We start from the raw sequence: 25,908 nt of genomic DNA on the forward strand, positions 1-25,908 counted from the left end.
ACTTGCGACAATAAGCGATTTTCATTTAATTTCACAAAAGATGGCAGGAGAGGCTGGAAGACATTGAAAACAGGTCAAGGAGGCAGAACCTGCGGATTCTGGGTCTCCATGAAGGCGTGGAGGGGTCGGATGCTGGTGCGTATGTGACCACGATGTTGGGAACGCTGATGGGCGCGGGGGCTTTCCCGCGGCCCCTGAAACTGGATGGGGCGCACAGAGACCTGGCAAGGAGACCTAGGGCGAACGAGCCGCCGAGGGCTATGGTGGTAAGATTCCACCGCTTCACCGATAAGGAGTGTGTCCTGCTATGGGCGAAGAAGGAGCGAAGTAGCAGGTGGAAGAACTGTGAGATCCGTATTTACCAGGACTGGGGTTCAGAGCTGCCCAAGAGGCGTGCGGGATTCAACCGGGCCAAGACGGTCCTCCACAGCAAAGGGGTGAACTTCCGGCTGTTACAACCGGCGAGGCTGTGGGTTACATATCAGGACCGGCACCACTATTTTGATACGCCGGATGACAACAGCACCCCCTTTGTCGGCAGGTTTGACGATAAAGTCGGGCGCACAGCATTTGCTACCCTCCAATCTTCAGGCACCTCTCCTGTCGCTGTCAATGATTTAAATATCTCAGCTAGTGGGCCGGCAATTTCCTCCATAGCCTCCCACAGCGTCCTAGGGTATATTTAATCAAGTCCCAGGGATTTATCTATCTTGATGCGCTTTAATATCTCCAGCATCTCCTTCTCTGTGATATGTACACTCCTCAAGACATCCCTTTTTATTTCCACAATTTCCCTAACATTCGTGCCTTTCTCAACAGTAAATACTGACGAGAAATATTCATTAGGGACCTCTCCCATCCCTTGTGGCTCTGCACGTAGATGACCTTGTTTATCCTACCCTCTCCCTAGTCACCCTTTTACCCTTTATGCATCCATAATAGCTCTTTGGATTTTCCTTTGCCTTGTCTGCCAAGACAATCTGATGTCCCCTTTTTGCCCTCCTGATTTCTCTCCTAACTCTAGTCCGACAAGCCCTATACGCTTCAAGGGATCCACTTGATCCCAGCTGCCTATGCATGTCATATGCCTCCTCCTTCTTTTTGATTAATCTACGACAAAGGTTCAGCACAACATCGTGGGCCGGAGGGCCTGTTCTGTGCTGTATTTTCTATGTTCTACCTTTTAACCATGACCTCAATATCCCGAGTCATCCAGGGTTCCGTCCTTCTACGAGCCTTAACCTTCACTCTAAAAGGAATGTGCTCACCGTGAACCCTAGTTAATACCTTTTGAAAGATTTCCACTTACCAGCTGTCCCTTTGCCTGCAAATAGGCACCCTCAATCAACTTTTGAAAGTTCCCACTGAATACCCTCAAAATTGGCCAGAACTATCATTCTCCATCGCTATCTTAAAACTAATGAAATTATGGTCACTGGTCCCAAAGTGATCCCTCACTAACACTTCCGTCACCTGCTCTTCCTTATTCCCCAAGAGGAGGTCAAGTTTTGCCCCCTCTCTGGTCAGGCCATCCACCTACTGAATGAGGAATTCTTCCTGAATAGACCATAGATCATAGAATTTACAGTGCAGAAGGAGGCCATTCAGCCCATCGGGTCTGCACCTGCTCTTGGAAAGAGCACCCCACTTAAGCCCTCACCTCCACCCTATCCCGCTAAACCAGTAACCCCACCTAACCCAAGGGCAATTTAGCATGGCCAATCCACCTAACCCGCACATCTTTGGACTGTGGGAGTAAACTGGAGCACCCAGAGGAAAACCACGCACACACGGGGAGAACGTGCAGACTCCGCACAGACAGTGACCCAAGCCAGGAACCGAACCCAGGACGCTGGATCTGTGAAGCAACCGCGCCAACCACTCTGCTACCGTGCGGCCCATGGGCTGTTAAGTCCCCTGACATTCCAGGTGACTATCGTGGTGGGGGGTATTTTGTCCCCCCACTCCTGTGGGATTAACCATACTTACCTGGTGGCCACCCCTGCACTCCGAGGTTTCCCTTTGTTAGGGGGCCATCCAAGATGGCCACTGTCACTACTTTCCCCATGCGGTCGGTCCTTGCACTCCGGGATTTCCCTTTGTCCAGGGGGCACCCAACATAGCCACCAACTGTGTGCCCATGTTGCTATGCCCCTGCACTCTGGGGTTTCCCTTTGTCCGGGGGGGCACCCAACACTGCCGCCAACTGTGCATCCACCACGTGGGTAGGCCCCTGTACTCGGGGATCTCCCTTCGCCAGCGACCGTACTGGATGGATGCCGACAAATTTCCCTCCATCCAAACCCTTAGTGCTATGGCTGTCCCAGTTAAATGGTGGGAAAGTTAAAGTCCCCAACAATTGCCACCCTATTTTTTTGGCAGCCATCTGTAATCTCTTTACATATTTGCTCTTCAATATCCCGCTGACTATTTGGGGGCCTCTAGTACAGTCCTATCAAAGCGATCTCACCCGTCTTATTTTTCAGTTCTACCCATATAGACTCAGTGGGCGAACCCTCAGGTATATCCTCTCTGTACTGCTGTGATATTCTCCCTAATCAAAAACGCAACTCCCCCTCCTCTCTTACCTCCTGTTCCATCTTTCCTATAGCATCTGTACCCCGGAACATTGAGCTGCCAATCCTGCCCTCCTTCAGCCAATTTTCCGTAATAGCTATAATATCCCAGGGCTATGTACCTATCAATGCCCTGAGCTCATCTGCCTTGCCGGTTAGGCGTCTTGCATTGAAATAAACGCCGTTCAATCTGTTTCTCCACCTTATACTTTTCTCCTTACTGAGTTTTGTTTCTATCTTCTCTTTACTACCCTGCGACTTCCTGCATTGGTTCCCATCCCCTGCCACATTAGTTTAAACCCTCCCCAGCATGGGGCTGCGGAAATTAGAGTCAGTAACCCTATCTACAAGATGGGAAATGTCTACTAAAGACAGGAATTGCATTTGAAAAAAAGGAGTGAATGGAATTCTTACCTGGGCTCCCACCAGCTGTAACAGTGCAGAGTTCACAGGTAACATGTCTATATCGGTGTTGATAGTGGTTTGGTCGAAAGGGCAGGCCTTGCGATGGAGCTTGTTGAGACACATCTTGCAGACTGTGTGTCCACAGCCTAAGCTGATGGGCTTGCGAATGTTCTCATCGAAGGTCTGGCAGCAGATTGGACAGGAGAGGAAGTCCGTCCATTGTGGAGCCTGTACAGGCATTGTGGCGGTGATAAATGGGACGATTCCAGTGGAATCAGGCTGTCAGTAATAGGGTCTTGTCGACATAGTCTCAAAGCTCATCGTATAATACACCATCTGCAATCAAAGACAAACATGTCAAAGTGGCTCTCAGTTTTCATGTGAATCTGTGTATGTTTAATATATGTGACACAACAGAGCTTGATTAACTTATAATTCAGTCATTAAACGATTAGTTTACTAAGCAGCAGTGTTTGAGAGGCAACAAGGCTATCTCTCAATAAGTGATTAGGCAATAGAAAGCTTGGCTGTTAAAAGCCTATAGGATTCAGGAGGATAGAACATAGAACATAACAGCGCAGTACAGGCCCTTCAGCCCTCGTTGTTGCACCGACTGCGAAACCCCTCTAAAGCCCTATTCCCTTATCGTCCATATGTCTATCCAATGACCATTTGAATGCGTTTAGTGTTGGCGAGTCCACTACTGTTGCAGGCAGGGCATTCCACGCTCTTACTACTCTCTGAGCAAAGAACCTACCTCTGACATCTGTCCTATATCTATCTCCCCTCAATTTAAAGCTATGTCCCCTCGTGCTGGACATCACCATCCGAGGAAAAAGGCTCTCAATGTCCACCCTATCTAATCCTCTGATCATCTTGTATGCCTCAATTAAGTCACCTCTTAACCTTCTTCTCTCTAACGAAAACAGCCTCAAGTCCCTCAGCCTTTCCTCATAAGTTCTTCTCTCCATACCAGGCAACATTCTGGTAAATCTCCTTTGCGTCCTTTCCAATGCTTCCACATGCTTCCTATAATGCAGTGACCAGAACTGCACGCAATACTCCAAATGCGGCCGCACCAGAGTTTTGTACAACTGCAACATGACCTCATGGCTCCGAAACTCAATTCCTTTACCAATAAAAGCTAACACACAGTATGCCTTCTTAACAACCCTCTCAACCTGGGTGGTAACTTTCAGGGATCTATGGACATGGACATGGAAGAGAAGGTTATGGAAGTTATGTTTTAAGTGCCCGGGAAAGAATGATTTGGAGAACAGACAGAGCATGGGTTTTCCCTAAACAGTGAAGGACACTACCCCCTGTACCTTGTGAGGCTCTCCTAATATTCCAGAGTGCGGCACTAGTCGGTTGATAGACAATCTCTCTCACATTGTTATCTCCATTTTCTCTCTTTCCATTGCACCCCATCTTGCCACTTTATTTTCTTTACACTACTGCCGTTTGTGCTCTTATCATTTCCGTTTCGGTTCCTCCCAATACTCTAAATGGATCCAATACAATCGTTCCCCTCCTACTGTGGTGAAGTCCAGCTCGAACGTATTCCTGTGCAAGATGTTACAGCTACGAAGCACGTGTTCTTGGCCTTTCCCTCTTACAACATACAGGATGGGATTCTCTGATCCCCCAGCTGTGTGTTTCTCGTCAGAAAGATTTCCCACTGAAGCCACCCCGTGCTGTTGGGAAAAGAGAATCCCAACAGCCAGAGAATTCCGGCCACAGACCTTTAAATCCAAATAACAGCAGAACGATACTGACACCTGCAGGAATTACTTCGGACATTTAGCCCAATAGTTCCATGCTCCACTCAAGCCTACTTCCAGCCCTCTTCATCACCCCTAAAGCATATGCATCTTTTTCTTTCTCCATCATAAACCGTTTGTCTCAACCGCCCCATGTGGGAGCAAGTTCCACTCACATATGATGTTAAAAGGTCTGTCTATAAAAGGCGAATACTGCCTCAGAAAAGATATACCCGAGACAGGAACCCTTTCTGTGTACTGTGTATTTTCAGTGATCACTCAGCCCAAACTCAGCATGACCCTGCAGTGTGGTGACGTCACTGGCCCAGGCGAATGCTCTGGTCACAGGTTCAAATCCCACCATGGCAGCTGGTGGAATTTAAATTCAATGAATAAATCTGGAATTAAAAGCTCGTCTCAGTAATAGTGACCATGAGACCATTCTTGATTGCCGTAAAAACCTGTCCGGTTCACTGATGTCCTTCAGGGAAAGGAATCTGCTGTCCTAACCTGGTCTGGCCTACTCCAGACCCACAGCAACGTGGCTAGCTTTAACAACCCTCTGAACTGTTCATTTCATGGGCAATAAGGGATGGGCAATAAATGCTGGCTTTGTCAGAGATGCCACATCACAGGAAAGAACTGAGGCTTCTCTCCAACTCAGTGGTCAGTTTTGCACATGCCCTATGGCATCAGACTTTACGGAACAAAAGGAGAGCCCAAGGAACTGTAGGAAGACAAAAACCTATGCACTTAATTTGAAAACATGCATTTCCTGCACTGAGGCCCATACTGTCACATCTGAACCCAGATTCTCCGATGCGCGATTCCAGCTCTCAGTGGCCTGTGGGTCAGACACAGCACAAAAGCTGTAGTTCATCATCTGTTTCCCCATACACCTGATGATCTCCTCCACCACAACCCCCACCCCACAACCCCCCCCCCCCCCCCCCCCCCCCCCCCCAACCCAATGGCACGGAAATATAACCGAATAGTGGAAGCACTTGACAGTCCAACAGGACACACCACCCAAGATGGGCTGGTTTAGCACACTGGGCTAAATCGCTGGCTTTAAAAAGTAAACCAAGGCAGGCCAGCAGCACGGTTCAATTCCCGTACCAGCCTCCCGAACAGATGCCGGAATGTGGTGACTAGGGGCTTTTCACAGTAACTTCATTGAAGCCTACTTGTGACAATAAGCGATTTTCATTTTTCATTTTCAATCATGCATCACTGAAGGGAGTGTTCAGTTCCAAACTAATGACTGACATGTGTCTGGCAGCGAAAGCCATAGATTTTGAAAATGTCAAGTTGCCAGTCTGGGAACTAGTTAATGGAGGCATTTTACATAAAGTCGCTGTCTCACTCTGCTGGTTAGCATAAATAAAAAGAACATTTTCTAAATAAAAGCATATATGCAGTGCCTTTCACAATCTCGGGATGTGCCAAAGCATTTTAGAGCTAATTAATTGCTTTGTAGTCACTGTTGTAACGTAGGAAATGTGGTTGCCAATTTGTGCAAAACAAGATCCGACAGACAGCAAAGAGAGAATGAGTGGATCGTCTGTTTTATAATGTTGGCTGAGGGCTGGACGTTGACCACGAGACTGGGGAGAAGCCCCCCGCTCTCTTTCACAATAGTGCTGTGGGATCTCTTACATCAGCTGAGGGAGCAGACCTTGATTTAACATCATAACTGAAAGATAATATGTCAAGACAGTGTGGTACTATCTCAGTACTGGACTAGAATGTCAGGCTTAACACCAAGTCCAGAGCCGAGAATCAGAGACAAAGAAAAAATGGGCAGCGCAGTCGAGAACTGTTCTTAATTTAGCCCTAAGGGAACTGGTACAAGAAAAAATAAAGTGTCACCTCATTGCAGCAGAGGTCACTCCTCAAAAGTTGGATAACATGTTTGATACAGAAAGAGGCCAATGTGTGCAACTGGTCCATGCTGTACACCAACTTCCTCTCATTCTACTACGATTCATTTCTCCCTTATCTGTTCATCTAGCTCCCCCTTAAATAGGAACATAGGACTCGGGAGTAGGAGCGGACACTTTGGCTCTTCGAACTGCTCCGCCATTCTATAGGATCATGACTGGTCTGGCTGGGCTCTGATCTCCTCCATCTTTCAGTCTGTCCCTGACTCCTTTGGCTATCAAAAATCTATCTAACTCAGCCTTGAATAAATCTAAAGATCCAACTACTTTTTGTGGAAGAGACAAACAAATTCTCCTCTTAAAAAGGTAGACAGACCTCTTATTTTTAAACTATGTTTTCCAGTTTTAGTTCTCCCACAAGAAGAAACATCTTCCGGGTATCACGTTCCCTCAAGACCTTGGCCGGGATTGTTCAATCCAGGTTCGCCCTGCCATCTGGCACTCGGCCAAACCTCCATTCATGGACTGGAGAATCCGCCAGTGTGATCGGATGGGGAATTCCAGCCCTTAGTGCGGCCACACCTGGAGTATTGTGTTCAGTTTTGGTCTCCTTACTTGAGAAAGGACGTACTGGCGCTGGAGGGTGTGCAGAGGAGATTCACTAGGTTAATCCCAGAGTTGAAGGGGTTGGATTATGAGGAGAGGTTGAGTAGACTGGGACTGTACTTGTTGGAATTTAGAAGGATGAGGGGGGATCTTATAGAAACATTTAAATTATGAAGGGAAGAGATAGGATAGATGCGGGCAGGTTGTTTCCACTGGCGGGTGACAGCAGAACTAGGGGGCATAGCCTCAAAATAAGGGGAAGTAGATTTAGGACTGAGTTTAGGAGGAACTTCTTCACCCAAAGGGTTGTGAATCTATGGAATTCCTTGCCCAGTGAAGCAGTTGAGGCTCCTTCATTACATGTTTTTAAGGTAAAGATAGATAGTTTTTTGAAGAATAAAGGGATTAAGGGTTATGGTGTTCGGGCCGGAAAGTGGAGCTGAGTCCACAAAAGATCAGCCATGATCTAATTGAATGGCGGAGCAGGCTCGAGGGGCCAGATGGCCTACTCCTGCTCCTAGTTCTTATGTTCTTATGTGTTTCACTAAGGTCACCTCTCTTTATTCTAAATTCCAGTGGGTACTGGCCCAACCTGTTCAACCTTTCTGCACAGGATAAGCCTCAGGAATGAGTCGGGTGAATCTTCTCTGAACTGCTTCGAAAGCAGCTGTGCCTTTTTTCAAACAGGAGACTGAGACTATACACAGTATTCCAGATGTGGTCTCATCAAGGCCTTGTCCAGCTGCAGTAGAAATTCCCCACTTTTATTTTCGAATGCATTTCGCTATTCACCTCAAACATTCCATTTGGTAGCACGCTCCACATTCAAAGCAAAGACCTTTCTCCTGAATTGACTGATTAGTAACTATCTCCTATTTATGGGATAACAATAAAAAATGCTGGAAATACTCAGCAAGTCTGGCTGCATTTGTGAAGAGAAACAGATTTTCCAATCGCATTGTCTCTCGTGCATATCCAACTGTGTCAGGAAAATGATCAATTAGGGGTCTTCAAGCCTCCCTCACCCCATGTCATAAGGGCAAGGCAACCCCGAGCCCGATCCCTGGTGTGGGCAAACTGGTAACTGGGCACCTTGATACTGCAAGCCTGGCACCCTTGCAGTGCCAAAGTGCCATCGTATGTGCCAGGGTGCCACTCTGTCCAGAGCCAGAGGGGTGTGGGGTCCATGGAAGTGCACCCCAAAGAGTCAGCACCTTCAGGGGAGGAGGGGAGTGGGGTTCATGGAACTGTATCCCAGTGAGAGTCAGCACCTTCAGGGGAGGGGGGGAATGGGGTTCATGGAACTGTATCCCAGTGAGAGTCAGCACCGTCAGGGGAGGGGGGAGACTGGGGTCCATGGAACTGTATCCCAGTGAGAGTCAGCTCCTTCAGGGGAGGGGGGGGGGGGGGAAGAGAGTGGGGTCCATGGAACTGGATCCCAGTGAGAGTCAGCACCTTCAGGAGAGGAGGGGAGTGGGGTCCATGGAACTGTACCCCAGTGAGAGTCAGCACCTTCAGGGGAGGAGGGGAGTGGGGTCCATGGAACTGTCTCCCAGTGAGAGTCAGCACCTTCAGGGGAGGGGGGAGTGGGGTCCATGGAACTGTATCCCAGTGAGAGTCAGCACCTTCAGGAGAGGAGGGGAGTGGGGTCCATGGAACTGTACCCCAGTGAGAGTCAGCACCTTCAGGGGAGGAGGGGAGTGGGGTCCATGGAACTGTCTCCCAGTGAGTCAGCACCTTCAGGGGAGGAGGGCAGTGGGGTCCATGGAACTGTCTCCCAGTGAGAGTCAGCACCTTCAGGAGAGGAGGGGAGTGGGGTTCATGGAACTGTCTCCCAGTGAAAGCCAGCACCTTCAGGAGGGGAGGGCAGTAGGGTCTGTGGAACTGTATCCCAGTGAGAGTCAGCACCTTCAGGAGAGGAGGGGAGTGGGGTCCATGGAACTGTACCCCAGTGAGAGTCAGCACCTTCAGGAGAGGAGGAGAGTGGGGTCTGTGAAACTGTACCCCAGTGAGAGTCAGCACCTTCAGGAGAGGAGGGGAGTGGGGTCTGTGGAACTGTATCCCAGTGAGAGTCAGCACCTTCAGGAGAGGAGGGGAGTGGGGTCTGTGGAACTGTATCCCAGTGAGAGTCAGCACCTTCAGGAGAGGAGGGGAGTGGGGTCTGTGGAACTGTATCCCAGTGAGAGTCAGCACCTTCAGGAGAGGAGGGGAGTGGGGTCCATGGAACTGTATCCCAGTGAGAGTCAGCACCTTCAGGGGAGGGGGGCAGTGGGGTCTGTGGAACTGTATCCCAGTGAGAGTCAGCACCTTCAGGGGAGGGGGGCAGTGGGGTCTGTGGAACTGTATCCCAGTGAGAGTCAGCACCTTCAGGAGAGGAGGGGAGTGGGGTCTGTGGAACTGTATCCCAGTGAGAGTCAGCACCTTCAGGAGAGGAGGGGAGTGGGGTCTGTGGAACTGTATCCTAGTGACAGTCAGCACCTTCAGGGGAGGGGGGCAGTGGGGTCCATGGAACTGTCTCCCAGTGAGAGCCAGCACCTTCAGGGGAGGAGGGCAGTGGGTTACATGGAACTGTATCCCAGTGAGAGTCAGCACCTTCAGGAGAGGAGGGGAGTGGGGTCTGTGGAACTGTACCCCAGTGAGAGTCAGCACCTTTAGGGGAGGAGGGGAGTGGGGTTCATGGAACTGTATCTCAGTGAGAGTCAGCACCTTTGGGTGCGGCGGTTAAAGAAACCAAAAATAAAAGTGGGAAGACCTGTCTGAATGAGCATAACTATGCATTTTCTCAAAAACTCTCCACATTTTGCGAACACCCTGTTGCGAGTCCTTCATATGCAGCAGGTACACTGCCCACCACTGCAGAGCTCCAAAGTGATGGTAACATAGGTCAGTGGACACCTATACAAAAGTCAGAACTAGCATTTTTATAAGCATGTTCTCAGACAGTCAGGTAGTCTAGGGGGTTCACACAGCCAATGGATTATTTTTGAATGGCACACATCAACAAATACCCGACCTGTCCCCCCACAAAGATCCTTTGACCGCATGCTGATGGACAAAGAATTTAAGAAATTTTTCTCGCCAACTCTCCCGTTAAGAAGGAGGCGTTCTGCTCCTTGCCAGCTGAAGGCAGGACTAGACATAAATAAATCAGTAGACATCGTTAAAATGGCGAGGATAAATTTGGTACAATTAAACTAACAACAAAACAATTGTTAATCAGGGTAGGGCAGACCGGGAAGTTGGCTGGGAGGGAGCATTCCACTTGAAGGTCAACTGCCTTTCGAAGAATGAGGAAATAAATATTTTATCATCCTTTACGTGCAAACTAGTCGGATCCTAAAGCAGTAAAAATATGGGAGGAGTGGGCTCTGAGGACCTTCACATTCAGGTCTGTCTCAAGCACAGCCATACTGAGCCTTGCTGTCCTGAGCAGTCAAGACATTGTGTTAGTGATAACAGCACCAGAGAGCATTGCAACTGGGTCACAAGAGGAATCCTCTACATGTTGGGTCAGAAAGTAGCCTGGATACGAGTGGGGTGAGCCAAAACCCACACTGGAGGGTCCTGCTATTGGGCACACAAACAGCTACCCCAAAAGGGCAGCAACCATTAAGGAAAGAATAGGAATGTTTGCATTTGCATAATGCCTTTCACGATCAAAGCATTTCATAACCGATTAATTATTTTTGAATTATCAGCATTGACATAATGTAGGAAAAGTAGCAAAATTTCCAGGACTTTCTGTGGCGGCCATGTGTGAGTGATCACACATTTGATAGTTCCCGCTTGTGGCGGTGTTTTTGGGCCTTTTCCCCAGCTAACGGGCGGACTTGTAGATTGAAAAAGGTGCAGGAGGGGTGGAAGGAGACTGTATTTTACCGGTGGATGGATTCGTGGGCCAGAAATGGATTTAAGCAAAAGGAGCTGTTAGAGATACAGAAATACAGCACAGAACAGGCCCTTCAGCCCACGATGTTGTGCCGAACTTTTGTCCTAGGTTAATCATAGAATTTTGGACACGAAGGGCAATTTTTCATGGCCAATCCACCCAACCTGCACATCTTTGGACTGTGGGAGGAAACCAGAGTACCCGGAGGAAACCCACGCACACACGGGGAGTATGTGCAGACTCCACACAGACAGTGACCCAAGTCGAAATCGAACTTGGGACCCTGGAGCTGTGAAGCAATTGTGCTAGCCACAATGCTACCGTGCTGCCCTTAAGAAGAAGTTAATCCACACTCCATTATTCTACCCTAATCCATGTACCTATCCAATAGCCGCTTGAAGGTCCCTAACGTTTCCGACTCAACTACTTCCACAGGCAGTGCATTCCATGCCCCCACTACTCTCTGGGTAAAGAACCTACCTCTGACATCCCCTCCATATCTTCCACCATTTATCTTAAATTTATGTCCGCTTGTAATGGTGTGTTCCACCCGGGGAAAAAATCTCTGACTGTCTACTCTATCTATTCCCCTGATCATAGAACATAGAACAGTACAGCACAGAACAGGCCCTTCGGCCCTCAATGTTGTGCCGAGCCATGATCACCCTACTCAAACCCACGTATCCACCCTATACTCGTAACCCAACAACCCCCCCCCCCCCCCCCCCCCCCCCTTAACATTACTTTTATTAGGACACTACGGGCAATTTAGCATGGCCAATCCACCTAACCCGCACATCTTTGGACTGTGGGAGGAAACCGGAGCACCCGGAGGAAACCCACGCACACAGGGGGAGGACGTGCAGACTCCACACAGACAGTGACCCAGCCGGGAATCGAACCTGGGACCCTGGAGCTGTGAAGCATTTATGCTAACCACCATGCTACCCTGCTGCTCATGAATCTTATAAACCTCTATCAAGTCGCCCCTCATCCTTCTCCGTTCTAATGAGAAAAGGCCTAGCACCCTCAAACTTTCCTCGTATGACCTACTCTCCATTCCAGGCAACATCCTGGTAAATCTCCTTTGCACCTTTTCCAAAGCTTCCACATCCTTCGACCAGAACTGCACACAGTACTCCAAATGTGGCCTGACCAAGGTTTTGTACAGCTGCATCATCACCTCACGGCTGTTAAATTCAATCCATTTACTAATGAATGCTAGCACACCATAGGCCTTCTTCACAGCTCTATCCACTTGAGTGGCAACTTTCAAAGATCTATGAACATAGACCCCAAGATCTCTCTGCTCCTCCACATTGCCAAGAACCCTACCGTTAACCCTGTATTCCGCATTCATATTTGTCCTTCCAAAATGGACAACCTCACACTTGTCAGGGTTAAACTCCATCTGCCACTTCTCAGCCCAGCTCTGCATCCTATCTATGTCTCTTTGAGGCTGACAACAGCCCTCCTCACTATCCACAACTCCACCAATCTTCGTATCATCTGCAAATTTACTGACCCACCCTTCAACTCCCTCATCCAAGTCGTTAATGAAAATCACAAACAGCAGAGGACCCAGAACTGATCCCTGCGGTACGCCACTGATAACTGGGCTCCAGGCTGAATATTTGCCATCCACCACCACTCTCTGTCTTCTATCGATTAGCCAGTTTGTTATCCAGCTGGCCAAATTTCGCACTATCCCATGCCTTCTTACTTTCTGCACAAGCCTACAATGGGGAACCTTATCAAATGCCTTACTAAAATCCATGTACACTACATCCACTGCTTTACCTTCATCCACATGCTTGGTCACCTCCTCAAAGAAGTCAATAAGACTTGTAAGGCAAGACCTACCCCTCACAAATCCGTGCTGACTATCCCTAATCAAGCAGTGTCTTTCCAGATGCTCAAAAACCCTATCTCTCAGTACCCTTTCCATTACTTTGCCTACCACCGAAGTAAGACTAACTGGCCTGTAATTCCCAGGGTTATCCTTATCCTTATCATTTCTTGCTTCCCATAGAATCCTTGGATATATCCCATCAGGCCCGGGGGACTTGTCTATCCACGTTTTTCAAAACGCGCAACACATCTTCCTTCCTGACAAGTATCTCCTCGAGCTTATCAGTCTGTTTCACACTGTCCTCTCCAACAATATGGCCCCTCTCAATTGTAAATACTGAAGAAAAATGCTTGTTCAAGACCTCTCCTATCTCTTCAGACTCAATACACAATCTCCCGCTACTGTCCTTGATCGGACCTACCCTCGCTCTAGTCATTCTCATATTTCTCACATATGTGTAAAAGGCCTTGGGTTTTCCTTGATCCTACCTGCCAAAGATTTTTCATGCCCTCTCTTAGCTCTCCTAATCCCTTTCTTCAGTTCCCTCCTGGCTATCTTGTATCCTTCCAGTGCCTTTCTGAACCTTGTTTCCTCAGCCTTACATAAGTCTCCTTCTTCCTCTTAACAAGACATTCAACCTCGCTTGTCAACCATGGTTCCCTCACTCGACCATCTCTTCCCTGCCTGACAGGGACATACATATCAAGGACACATAGTATCTGTTCCTTGAACAAGTTCCACATTTCAATTGTGTCCTTCCCTGACAGCCTATGTTCCCAACTTATGCACTTCAGTTCTTGCCTGACAGCATCGTATTTACCCTTCCCCCAATTGTAAACCTTGCCCTGTTGCATGCACCTATCCCTCTTCTCCGTTACTAAAGTGAAAGTCACAGAATTGTAGTCACTATCTCCAACATGCTCCCCCACGAACAAATCTATCACTTGCCCTGGTTCATTACCAAGTACCAAATTCAATATGGCCTCCCCTCTGGTCGGACAATCTACATACTGTGTTAGAAAAGCTTCCTGGAGGGCAGCACGGTGGCCTAGTGGTTAGCACAACCGCCTCACGGCGCTGAGGTCCCAGGTTCGATCCCGGCTCTGGGTCACTGTCTGTGTGGAGTTTGCACATTCTCCCTCTGTCTGCGTGGGTTTCGCCCCCACAACCCAAAAATGTGCAGAGTAGGTGGATTGGCCACGCTAAATTGCCCCTTAATTGGAAAAAATAATTGGGTAATTTAAATTTTTTTTAAAAAAGGAAAAGCTTCCTGGACACACTGCACAAACATCAGCCCATCCAAACTACTTGATCTAAAGAGTTTCCACTCAATGTTTGGGAAGTTGAAGTCACCCATGACCACTACCTGTGACTTCTGCACCTTTCCAAAATCTGTTTCCCAATCTGTTCCTCCACATCTCTGCTGCTATTGGGGGGCCTATAGAAAACTCCCAACAAGGTGACTGCTCCTTTCCTATTTCTGACTTCAACCCATATTACCTCAGTAGGCAGATCCCCTCAAACTGCCTTTCTGCAGCTGTTATACTATCTCTAATTAACAATGCCCCCCCCCCCCCCCCCCACCTCTTTTACCATCCTCCCTAATCTTGTTGAAACATCTATAACCAGGTACCTCCAACAACCATTTCTGCCCCTCTTCTATCCAAGTTTCCGTGATGGCCACCACATCGTAGTCCCAAGTACCGATCCATGCCTTAAGTTCACCCACCTTATTCCTTCTTGCATTAAAGTATACACACTTCAACCCATCTCCTTGCCTGCAAGTACTCTCCTTTGTCAGTGTTACCTTCCCCACTGCATCACTATGCGCTTTGGCGTCCTGAATATCGGCTTACTTAGTTGCTGGACTACAAATCCGGTTCCCATTCCCCTGCCAAATTAGTTTAAACCCTCCCGAAGAGTACTAGAAAACCTCCCCCCCAGGATATTGGTGCCCCTCTGGTTCAGATGCAACCCGTCCTGCTTGTACAGGTCCCACCTTCCCCAGAATGCACTCCAATTATCCAAATACCTGAAGCCCTCCCTCCTGTTGTAGTGAGAAAGTGTACCTGCAACACAGGGGCAGATGGCGGAGGGTAAGGAACTGGCCCTAACATCTCAGTGGTCGATGGAGCAGCTGGTGGGCTTCCTGAACGAGAAGTTCACCCAGCAGAGGAAGGAGATGCTGGAGGACTTGGCGAGAACGGTGGATCCGATTAAGGCGGGGATCGACCTCGTTGAGATGAGGTTGGAGTCTCAGGGCCAGGTGATCCAGAAGGTGGAGGAGACAGTGGGGGAGCACGAGGAGCAGCTTACTTCGATGGTGGCCGAGATAGGGTGATGCGGGATATTCAGAGGCGGCTACAGGAGGAGGAGGATTTGGAGAACCGTTCCTGGAGACAGAACCTGAAAATTGTGGGGCTGTCGGAGGGCAGCGAGGTAGTGGACGCGAGCTCGTATGTGGCCAGGATGTTTTAGAAGTTGCTGGGAGGGGGACCTTTGAGCGACCCTTGGAGGTGGACCAGGCGCACAGGGCGCTGATGAGGAAGCCGCAGAGTAACGAGCCACCGAGAGCGATGGTGGTCCCGTTGCATCGGTTTCTGGACAAGGAACGGGTCCAGAGGTGGGCCAGGCAGATGAAGCGATGTACCTGGGAGGGCAGAAAACTCCGTATGTACCAGGATCTGGCTGCGGAGCTGGCCAAGAGGAGAGTTGGATTTAATAATGTGAGTAGGGAATAGATTAAGTAGAAATAATTTAAGTAGGAAAGTGAAATTTTGGATGCTATACCTGGCTCGCCTCTGGGTGACCTACAATGGCCGTAAATTTTTATGTGGTATGGCGAGGGTCGATGATGGTGGACATCCGAGGGCGGGCCTGAGGGGGTAGGGGACGGGGGCTGGCCCAGGAGGGGATATGGCTGATCGGCTGGATTGGTCGAGTCCGAGGTCGGGGAGAGTATCGCGGTGGTGAGGGAACTGAGGGGGTTTATGGAATGCAAGGGGTGGCAGAGCGCGCAGTGGAGCTTAGATGTGGGGCTGTTGGCAGATGAGGAGGTTTGAGAGCGGGGTGAGGGCTGCCATTCGGGGATATCTGGAGCTGAATGACACGGGCGAGGTTTCGGCTGCCAGGCTGTGGGAGATACTGAAGGCTTTATTTCAATGCGGACACACAGAGATAAGAGATACCGAGGTTAGTGGGTGAGTCTTTGCAGGGGGATAGGAGGTATTCGGAAGCTCCGGAGGCGGGGTTGCTGAGGGAGTGGCAGAAACTAAGATGGAGTTTGGGCTAACATCCACGGGTAAGGCGATGGGGCAGTTAAGCAGTGCTAAAGGAACGGTCTACGAATAAGGGCCCCCATTGGGCTGGTGGAGGATATGGGGGCGATGCGGGCTGAAAGGCAGGTTTCCAGTAGAATTTTACAAAATGTTTTTGGTGGTCCTGGGGTCCCTGATGGTAAGGGCATTTAATGAGGCAAGGGAGCAGGCGGACTCCCCCCCCCCCAATGCAACTGCAGGCCTTGATCTCCTTAATTTTAAAGAGGAACAAGAATTCGGAGCAGTGAGGATCCTACAGGCCAATTTCACTGTTAAATGAGATCGCCAAGTTACTGGACAAGATCCTGGCCTCCAGAATTGAGGATTATGTGTTGGGGGCGATAGGGGAGGACCAGACGGGGTTTGTTCAGGGGCGGCTAACATCAGGCGGCTATTGAATGTTATAATGATGCCTCCGGAGGGAGAGATGAAGTGTGGTGTGGAGGTGGTGGTTGCCATGGATGCGGAGAAGGGAGTTGGCCTTCGATTGGGTAGAGTAGGACTATTTGTGGGAGGTGCTGAGGCGGTTTGGGTTTGGGCAGGGGTTTGTGGATTGGGTCCGGTTGTTTTACCAGGAGCCAGCCGAGTGTGCGAACGAACCGGGTGAGTTCGGAATATTTCAGGCTGCATCGGGGGATGAGGCAGGAATGTCCACTCTCCCCACTATTGTTGTTTGCCTTGGCTATAGAGCCATTGGCAATGGCGCTGAGAGCGAAAAGGGACTGGCAGGGATAGTACGGGGAGGGGGGTAGAGCATAGGGTTTTGCTGTACGTGGACAACTTGCTGTTTTGTATTTCGAACCCGTTGGAAGGTATTGAGGGGATTCTGAGCAATTTGGAGGAATTCGGCCAGTTCTCGGAGTATAAATTGAATATGGGGAAGAGCGAGGTTTGCCCGATTCAAGCGAAGGGGCAGGAGGAGTTTCCATTTCGAGTGGTTGGGGGGGGGGGGAAACTTTGGGTATCTGGGTATTCAGGTGTCGCGGGGTTGGGAGCAGCTGCACAAGCTGAATCTGGTTTGGTTGGTGAAATAGATGAAGGGGGATTTCAAGAGGTGGGACGTGCTCCCGATGTCGCTGGTGGATGAGTGCAGTCGGTGAAAATGATGGTTCTCCCGAGGTTCTTGTTTGTGTTTCAGAATCTCCCGATCTTCATTCCTAAGGCTTTTTTCAGGAGGGTGAATATGCTGATTTTAGAACATAGAACATAACAGAGCAGTACAGGCCCTTCGGCCCTCGATGTTGCGCCGACCTGTGAAACCACTCTAAAGCCCATCTACACTATTCCCTTATCATCCATATGTTTATCCAATGATCGTTTAAATGCCCTTAGTGTTGGCGAGTCCACTACTGTTGCAGGCAGGGCATTCCACGCTCTTACTACTCTCTGAGCAAAGAACCTACCTCTGACATCTGTCCTATATCTATCTCCCCTCAATTTAAAGCTATGTCCCCTCGTGCTACACATCACCATCCGAGGAAAAAGGCTCTTACTGTCCACCCTATCTGATCCTCTGATCATCTTGTATGCCTCAATTAAGTCACCTCTTAATCTTCTTCTCTCTAACGAAAACAGCCTCAAGTCCCTCAGCCTTTCCCCATAAGATCTTCCCTCCATACCAGGCAACATCCTGGTAAATCTCCTCTGTACCCTTTCCAATGCTTCCACATCCTTCCTATAATGCAGCGACCAGAATTGCACGCAATACTCCAAATGCGGCCGCACCAGAGTTTTGTACAGCTGCAACATGACCTCATGGCTCCGAAACTCAATCCCTCTACCAATAAAAGCTAACACACTGTACACCTTCTTAACAACCCTCTCAACCTGTGTGGCAACTTTCAGGGATCTATGTACATGGACAACGAGATCTCTCTGCTCATCCACACTACCAAGAATCCTACCATTAGCCCAGTACTCTGCCTTCCTGTTATTACTTCCAAAATGAATCACCTCACACTTTTCTGCATTAAACTCCATTTGCTACCTCTCAGCCCAACTCTGCAGCTTATCTATGTCCCTCTGTAACTTGTGACATCCTTCCGCACTGTCCAAAACTCCACCGACTTTAGTGTCATCTGCAAATTTACTCACCCATCCTTCTACGCCCTCCTCCAGGTCATTTATAAAAATGAGTTTGTTTATTTGTTATTGTTTGTTTGGGCGGGTAAAGCCCCACGGGTGAATAGGATGCTGCTGGAGTGGGGTCGGGGGGAGATGGGTTAGCTCTTCCGAATTTAATGAACTACTATTGGGCGCCGAATATAGCCATGGTGAGAAAGTGGGTAGTGGGGATAGGGTCGGTGTGGGAGCGGATGGAGGCAGCCTCTTGTAACGACAGAGGTTTGCAGGGCATTGTTGACGCGCCTTTGCTGTTCTCGCCGGCCAGGTCCAAAAGCCTGGTGGTGGTGGAAACCCTGAGGGTGCGGGGACAGTGGTGACAGCATCCGAGGCTGGAGAGGGCCTCAGTTTGGGCACCGATCTGTGGGAATCACCGGTTTGTTCCGGGGAGGATTGAGCGGTTTTGGGATCTACTCGTTGAGGGCAGCTTTCCGAGGTTGGAGGAGGATTTTGAATTGCCCACCGGGAATGGGTTCCGTTATTTGCAAGTGAGGGATTGTGTCCGGAAACAAGTTCCGTGGGACGGCAGGACAAGGTGGTTTTGAGAACAGCGGTAGGGGAGGGTAATGCGTCAGAAATTTACAAGGAGTTGATGGATTGGGAGGGAGCCCCGATAGGGTTAGTGAAGCTCAAGTGGGAGGAAGAGTTGTGTAGGGAGTGTAATGTCACACTAGGAGTATAGTGTTCAATTCTGGTCGCAACACTATCAGAAGGATGTGGAGGCTTTAGAGAGGGTGCAGAAGAAATTTACCAGGATGTTGCCTGGTGTCATGTGAGAGTACTTTTAAGAAATGGGTGTTTATCAGTGATATCAGAGAGTGGGTGGAGCTGGGCTGTCTGTCAGCTTTTTACTTTCGTTTTTTACTTTCGTTTTAGGCTTTTTGCTGCAGGGTGCGTTTTAGTTTCGTTTTCAGAGCTGGATAGCTGCAGTCACAGCCAGAAGGGGTATTAGTCTCTCTGTAATCTAAAAACTGTAAATCGATCCTTTGGTGATTTAAACTAATAACTGCTCTCAGTAGTGACTTTAACCTGATGTGCTTCTATTTAAAGGTTTTGTTCAAGTCTTATGGGTGCTATAAGGACAGCTTAAGGATTACTTAGTGTTGTATTCTTTGGGGGTTGTATTTGATTTACTGGTTGCTAAGATGTTCACTGTATGTTTTAAAAAGGTTAACTTGAGTTCATAGAATAAACATTGTTTTGCTTTAAAAAATACTTTTCCATTTCTGCTGTACCACACCTGTAGAGTGGGCCGTGTGCTTCCCATACCACAATCTATTGAAAGTTGTGGGTCAGGTGAACTCCATGATACACTTTGGGGTTCTCTAAACCCTGGCCCATAACACTGGCATGGAGGGCATTAGCTATGAGGAGAGGTTGAATAAACTCTGTTTGTTCTCACTGGAATGACTGAGGTTGAGGTGCGACCTGATAAGAGATCTACAAAATTATGAGGGGTATCGACAGAGTGGATAGTCACCGAGACTTTTTCCCAGGGTAGAGGGGTCAATTACTAGGGGGCAAAGGTTTAAGGTGCAGGGGGCAAGGTTTAGAGGAGATGTACGAGGTAAGCTTTCTTTACACAGAGGGTAGTGGGTGCCTGGAACTCGCTGCTGGAAGAGGTGGTGGAAGCAGGGACGATAGTGACGTTTAAGGGACATCTTGACAAATACATGAATAGGATGGGAATAGAGGGATACAGAGCCCGGAAGTGAAGATGATTTTAGTTTAGGCAGGCAGCATGGCCAGCGCAGGCTTGGAGCGCCGAAGGGCCTTTTCCTGTGCTGTACTTTTCTTTCTTCTTTGGGAGTTGGAGGCTGGGCTGTGGGAGGAGGCTCTGAGGAGGGTGAATGCATCCTTGCCGTGCCTTATTCAGTTTAAGGTGATCCAGGGGATGCACATGACGGTGGCCAGGATGAGCAAGTTTTTTTGAACGGGTGGAAGATAGGTGTGTGGGGTCCACGGGTGGGCCCACAAATAATGTCCACATGGTTTGGGCCTGACCGAAGCTGGGGGATCCTGGCAGGGGTTTGCCGACGTTATGTTAAAGGTTCTGAAGGTGAAGGTGGTCCCGAGTCCAGAAGTGGCGATCTTTGGAGTGTCAGAAGATCCGGGAGTCCATGGGGCGAGAAAGGCCAATGTTTTGGCCTGTGCCATCCTGGAAGCCCGGAGACGGATATTATTAGAATGGAGGGACTTGGGGGTCCCCGAAACTGGGGGTTTGGGTGAGAGTGACCTGGCAGAGTTTCTCAAGCTGGAAAAGATAAAGTTCACCTTGAGGGGGTCTGTGGAGGGGTTTGCCCGGAGATGGCAGCCTTTCATCCACTTCTAAACGGTTTAATGTTTCACCTGAAAGAAGGCATCTCAGACAGGTGCAGTACCCTCTAAGTACCGCACCCAAAACTCTCAGTCTAGATTACGTGCCTCCAGCATTTTGAGTCGAACTTATAGGAACCAGAAGACATAACACGGTGGAAGCAGGGTGTCCGAGTAAAAACCCAAACATTTTCAACAGGTTTAATGACAAATTAGATTAAAAATCAACCTGAATTAATGTCAGGGAAAGGGAAAAAAAAACTGAATAAATAATATGAAAATTAAATGGCCTTCGCAGCAGTAAACACACAGCTCCAGCCCATGATCAATTGTGAGGGTGATGATGCTGTAGATACATTTGAGAAATAAATTTAAACAAAAGTACACACTGACATTCAGTAGCTTTCTAAAAATCACCAGTGAAGAGAAAAGGGTCAAATACATTCTTCTGTGGGCAGGAGTATAATAATAATCATCTTTATTATTGTCACAAGTACTTAAAAGGGTTACATTAGTTTAATAGCGGAGTGGAGATGACAACTCAAACCAGACAAATGTTTTGAAAAATTCAGCACACATCACACACAAACTGGAGATGTTAAGATTCAAAACAGAGGTAAAAAAACCAACATAAGTGTACTTTACCTGAATGCTCGTAGTATTCGGAATAAAGTAAATGAGTTGGTGGCACAAATCATCGTAAATGACTATGATTTAGTGGCCATTACTGAAACATGGTTAAAGGATGGTCACGACTGGGAGTTAAATATCCGAGGGTATCAAACTATTGGGAAGGACAGAGTGGATGGTAAGGGAGGTGGTGTTGCTCTGTTATTTAAGGATGACATCCGGGCAATAGTAAGGGATGACATCGGTGCTATGGAGGATAAGGTTGAATCCATTTGGGTGGAAATCAGGAATAGTAAGGCGAAAAAGTCACTGATAGGAGTAGTCTATCGGCCACCAAATAGTAACGAGATGGTGGGGCAGGCAATAAACAAAGAAATAACTGATGCATGTAGAAATGGTACAGCAGTTATCATGGGGGATTTTAATCCACATGTCGATTGGTTTAACCAGGTCGGTCAAGGCAACCGTGAGGAGGAGTTTATAGAATGTATCCGCGATAGTTTCCTAGAACAGTATGTAATGGAACCTACGAGGGAACAAGCGGTCCTAGATCTTGTCCTGTGTAATGAGACAGGATTGATTCATGATCTCATAGTTAGGGATCCTCTTGGAAGGAGCGATCACAATATGGTGGAATTTAAAATACAGATGGAGGGTGAGAAAGTAAAATCAAATACTAGTATTTTGTGTTTAAACAAAGGAGATTTCAAGGGGATGAGAGAAGAACTAGCTAAGGTAGATTGGGAGCTAAGACTTTATGGTGGAACAGTTGAGGAACAGTGGAGAACCTTCCAAGCGATTTTTCACAGTGCTCAGCAAAGGTTTATACCAACAAAAAGGAAGGACGGAAGAAAGAGGGAAAATCGACCGTGGATATCTAAGGAAATAAGGGAGATTATCAAATTGAAGGAAAAAGCATATAAAGTGGCAAAGATTGCTGGGAGATTAGAGGACTGGGAAATCTTTAGGGGGCAACAGAAAGCTACTAAAAAAGCTATAAAGAAGAGTAAGATAGAGTATGAGAGTAAACTTGCTCAGAATATAAAAACAGACAGTAAAAGTTTTTACAAATATATAAGACAAAAAATGAGTGGCTAAGGTAAATATTGGTCCTTTAGAGGATGAGAAGGGAGTTTTAATAATGGGAAATGAGGAAATGGTTGAGGAACTAAACAGGTTTTTTGGGTCGGTCTTCACAGTGGAAGACACAAATAACATGCCAGCGACTGATAGAAATGAGGCTATGACAGGTGAGGACCTTGAGAGGATTGTTATCACTAAGGAGGGAGTGATGGGCAAGCTAATGGGGCTAAAGGTAGACAAGTCTCCTGGCCCTGATGGAATGCATCCCAGAGTGCTAAAAGAGATGGCTAGGGAAATTGCAGATGCACTAGTGATAATTTACCAAAATTCACTAGACTCTGGGGTGGTCCCGGTGGATTGGAAATTAGCAAACGTGACGCCACTGTTTAAAAAAGGAGGTAGGCAGAAAGCAGGAAATTATAGGCCAGTGAGTTTAACTTCGGTAATAGGGAAGATGCTGGAATCTATCATCAAGGAAGAAATTGCGAGGCATCTGGATAGAAATTGTCCCATTGGGCAGATGCAGCATGGGTTCGTAAAAGGCAGGTCATGCCTAACTAATTTAGTGGAATTTTTTGAGGACATTACCAGTGCAGTAGATAACGGGGAGCCGATGGATGTGGTATATCTGGATTTCCAGAAAGCCTTTGACAAGGTGCCACACAAAAGGTTGCTGCATAAGATAAAGATGCATGGCATTAAGGGTAAAGTAGTAGCATGGATAGAGGATTGGTTAATTAATAGAAAGCAAAGAGTTGGGATAAATGGGTGTTTCTCTGGTTGGCAATCAGTAGCTAGTGGTGTCCCTCAGGGATCCGTGTTGGGCCCACAATTGTTCACAATTTACATTGATGATTTGGAGTTGGGGACCAAGGGCAATGTGTCCAAGTTTGCAGATGACACTAAGATGAGTGGTAAAGCGAAAAGTGCACAGGATACTGGAAGTCTACAGAGGGATTTGGATAGGTTAAGTGAATGGGCTCGGGTCTGGCAGATGGAATACAATGTTGACAAATGTGAGGTTATCTATTTTGGTAGGAATAACAGCAAACGGGATTATTATTTAAACGATAAAATATTAAAGCATGCCGCTGTTCAGAGAGACTTGGGTGTGCTAGGGCATGAGTCACAGAAGGTTGGTTTACAAGTGCAACAGGTGATTAAGAAGGCAAATGGAATTTTGTCCTTCATTGCTAGAGGGATGGAGTTTAAGACTAGGGAGGTTATGTTGCAATTGTATAAGGTGTTAGTGCGGCCACACCTGGAGTATTGTGTTCAGTTTTGGTCTCCTTACTTGAGAAAGGACGTACTGGCGCTGGAGGGTGTGCAGAGGAGATTCACTAGGTTAATCCCAGAGCTGAAGGGGTTGGATTATGAGGAGAGGTTGAGTAGACTGGGACTGTACTCGTTGGAATTTAGAAGGATGAGGGGGGATCTTATAGAAACATTTAAAATTATGAAGGGAATAGATAGGATAGATGCGGGCAGGTTGTTTCCACTGGCGGGTGACAGCAGAACTAGGGGGCATAGCCTCAAAATAAGGGGAAGTAGATTGAGGGCTGAGTTTAGGAGGAACTTCTTTACCCAAAGGGTTGTGAATCTATGGAATTCCTTACCCAGTGAAGCAGTTGAAGCTCCTTCATTAAATGTTTTTAAGTTAAAGATAGATAGTTTTTTGAAGAATAAAGGGATTAAGGGTTATGGTGTTCGGGCCGGAAAGTGGAGCTGAGTCCACAAAAGATCAGCCATGATCTAATTGAATGGCGGAGCAGGCTCGAGGGGCCAGATGGCCTACGCCTGCTCCTAGTTCTTATGTTCTTATCTCCAGCCAAAACCAAATCTATCGAGGACTTAGGCAGGAATCAGGTGAGCCTTTGGAATTTTCATAAGAAGGAATGCAATTCTCCCAAAACAATTGAAATGAAAGGAAAATCGCTTATTGTCACGAGTAGGCTTCAAATGAAGTTACTGTGAAAAGCCCCTAGTTGCCACATTCCGGCGCCTGTTCGGGAAGGCTGTTACGTGCTGCTGGCCTGCTTTCAAAGCCAGCGATTTAGCCCTCTATGGTCTCCAGCAGGAAACCAAGTACGATTCCCGCCCAGTGGATCAATGCAATCCAGAGAGCAATCCATACACCCAGGATTGATTTCTACCGTGGAACCTGAAGAAGCCAACAAGGCTGGATCCTCAGAGATCAGGGTGCTGTTTTTAAAGGGTGCCCCAATCTCAGATTAACACCCAAAACCCCACCCCTCCAACTGCTGACAAGGCACCTCATCAAATTAAGCGACACCTGCTATGGGCTCACCAAAGGCCACCCCTTGAGGCCCTAGTGCCAGGGTGCCAAGGAGCAGCACTCAGACAGAATACCTGGTCATTCGAGGAGGCATTTCAGAACAAAGAAGAAGCCTCTATGAAAATACTGCGGTTATAAACAACACCTGATCAAAAGAGGAAGCACTTCAGAGTAATGGATAGTGAAGAGCTATAAAAACAAGCAAAGCTAATCCCTTCTTTGAAATAGCCTGGACCTGTCAATCAAGAGGATTGTAAAAGGTAATGGACAGTGAAAATAGATATAAACAATGCAATTCAAACCTTTTAGGCTTCTCAGCAAGCCCAGAGGATTGAAAAAGATAAAGGGGAGTGAAATTGAATGTGAAAAAATAATTGCAAAGGCTTCCAATACATCAAAGTAATTACTTTTACCTTGAAATGACAGATTATTGAAATGCTGGAAGAGAGTAAAGTTTTACAAGGCTACAGATGGAAGACGAGTGATCCACATCCCAGGAAAGATCCCCAATCTGAGACTCTCGTCCAGCTCAAGCTCCGACTCCCACCTCCCCTGGAGGACCCTCTTTGGCACCCTGGAGGCAAGTGTAGAGAGGGTAGCCTCTGGCGCCTGGTTCCTACTTTAAGTGACCAGTGGTGATTCGTGCTCGTGGGACTTTGAGCTTTGGGTGGGGAACAGACGGGTGTGGCAGGGCCTCACACCCGATTCAACAGGCCAGCGGGAATCCCAGCTGTGCTAGCAGCCTCAGAGAATCGCCCCCAAGATTTAAAAATGCAGTCAAGAAATGTAAATTTAGAAAAAAAAGGTAATGATTGGAACAGTTATATCAGGGGTGGGCAAACTTTTCCGTGCAAGGGCCACATTCAGAAATTCACAATTCACAAAGGGCCGCATAGTATATTAAGTAAAATAATTACTTCACCCGGTTATGATTCTGGGCGCCTCGTATAGAACATAGAACAGTACAGCACAGAACAGGCCCTTCGGCCCTCGACGTTGTGCCGAGCAATGATCACCCTACTCAAGTCAACGTATCCACCCTATACCAGTAAGTAACCCAACAGCACCCCCCCCCATTAACCTTAAAAAAACATTTTTTTTTTTAATGACTTGGTGGGCCGCAGAAATACCTTTGGCGGGCCGCGGGCCGTAGTTTGCCCACCCCCGAGTT

The 25,908-nt window shown here is 47.9% G+C and overlaps 1 protein-coding gene across 1 annotated transcript in view; it reads right to left on the reverse strand.

Moving 5' to 3' along the window:
- Positions 1-25,908, reverse strand: part of LOC119964245 (roquin-1-like) — a 215,959-nt gene that overhangs the window by 119,911 nt on the left and 70,140 nt on the right. Inside the window, exon 3 of the mRNA XM_038793525.1 lies at positions 2,991-3,317. Coding sequence (XP_038649453.1) covers positions 2,991-3,221 — 231 coding nt within the window. The 5' untranslated portion in view covers positions 3,222-3,317. The remainder of the gene's footprint in view (positions 1-2,990; positions 3,318-25,908) is intronic.

The sequence above is a fragment of the Scyliorhinus canicula genome, chromosome 4, assembly GCF_902713615.1.
Source record: "Scyliorhinus canicula chromosome 4, sScyCan1.1, whole genome shotgun sequence".
Classification (NCBI taxonomy): domain Eukaryota; kingdom Metazoa; phylum Chordata; class Chondrichthyes; order Carcharhiniformes; family Scyliorhinidae; genus Scyliorhinus; species Scyliorhinus canicula.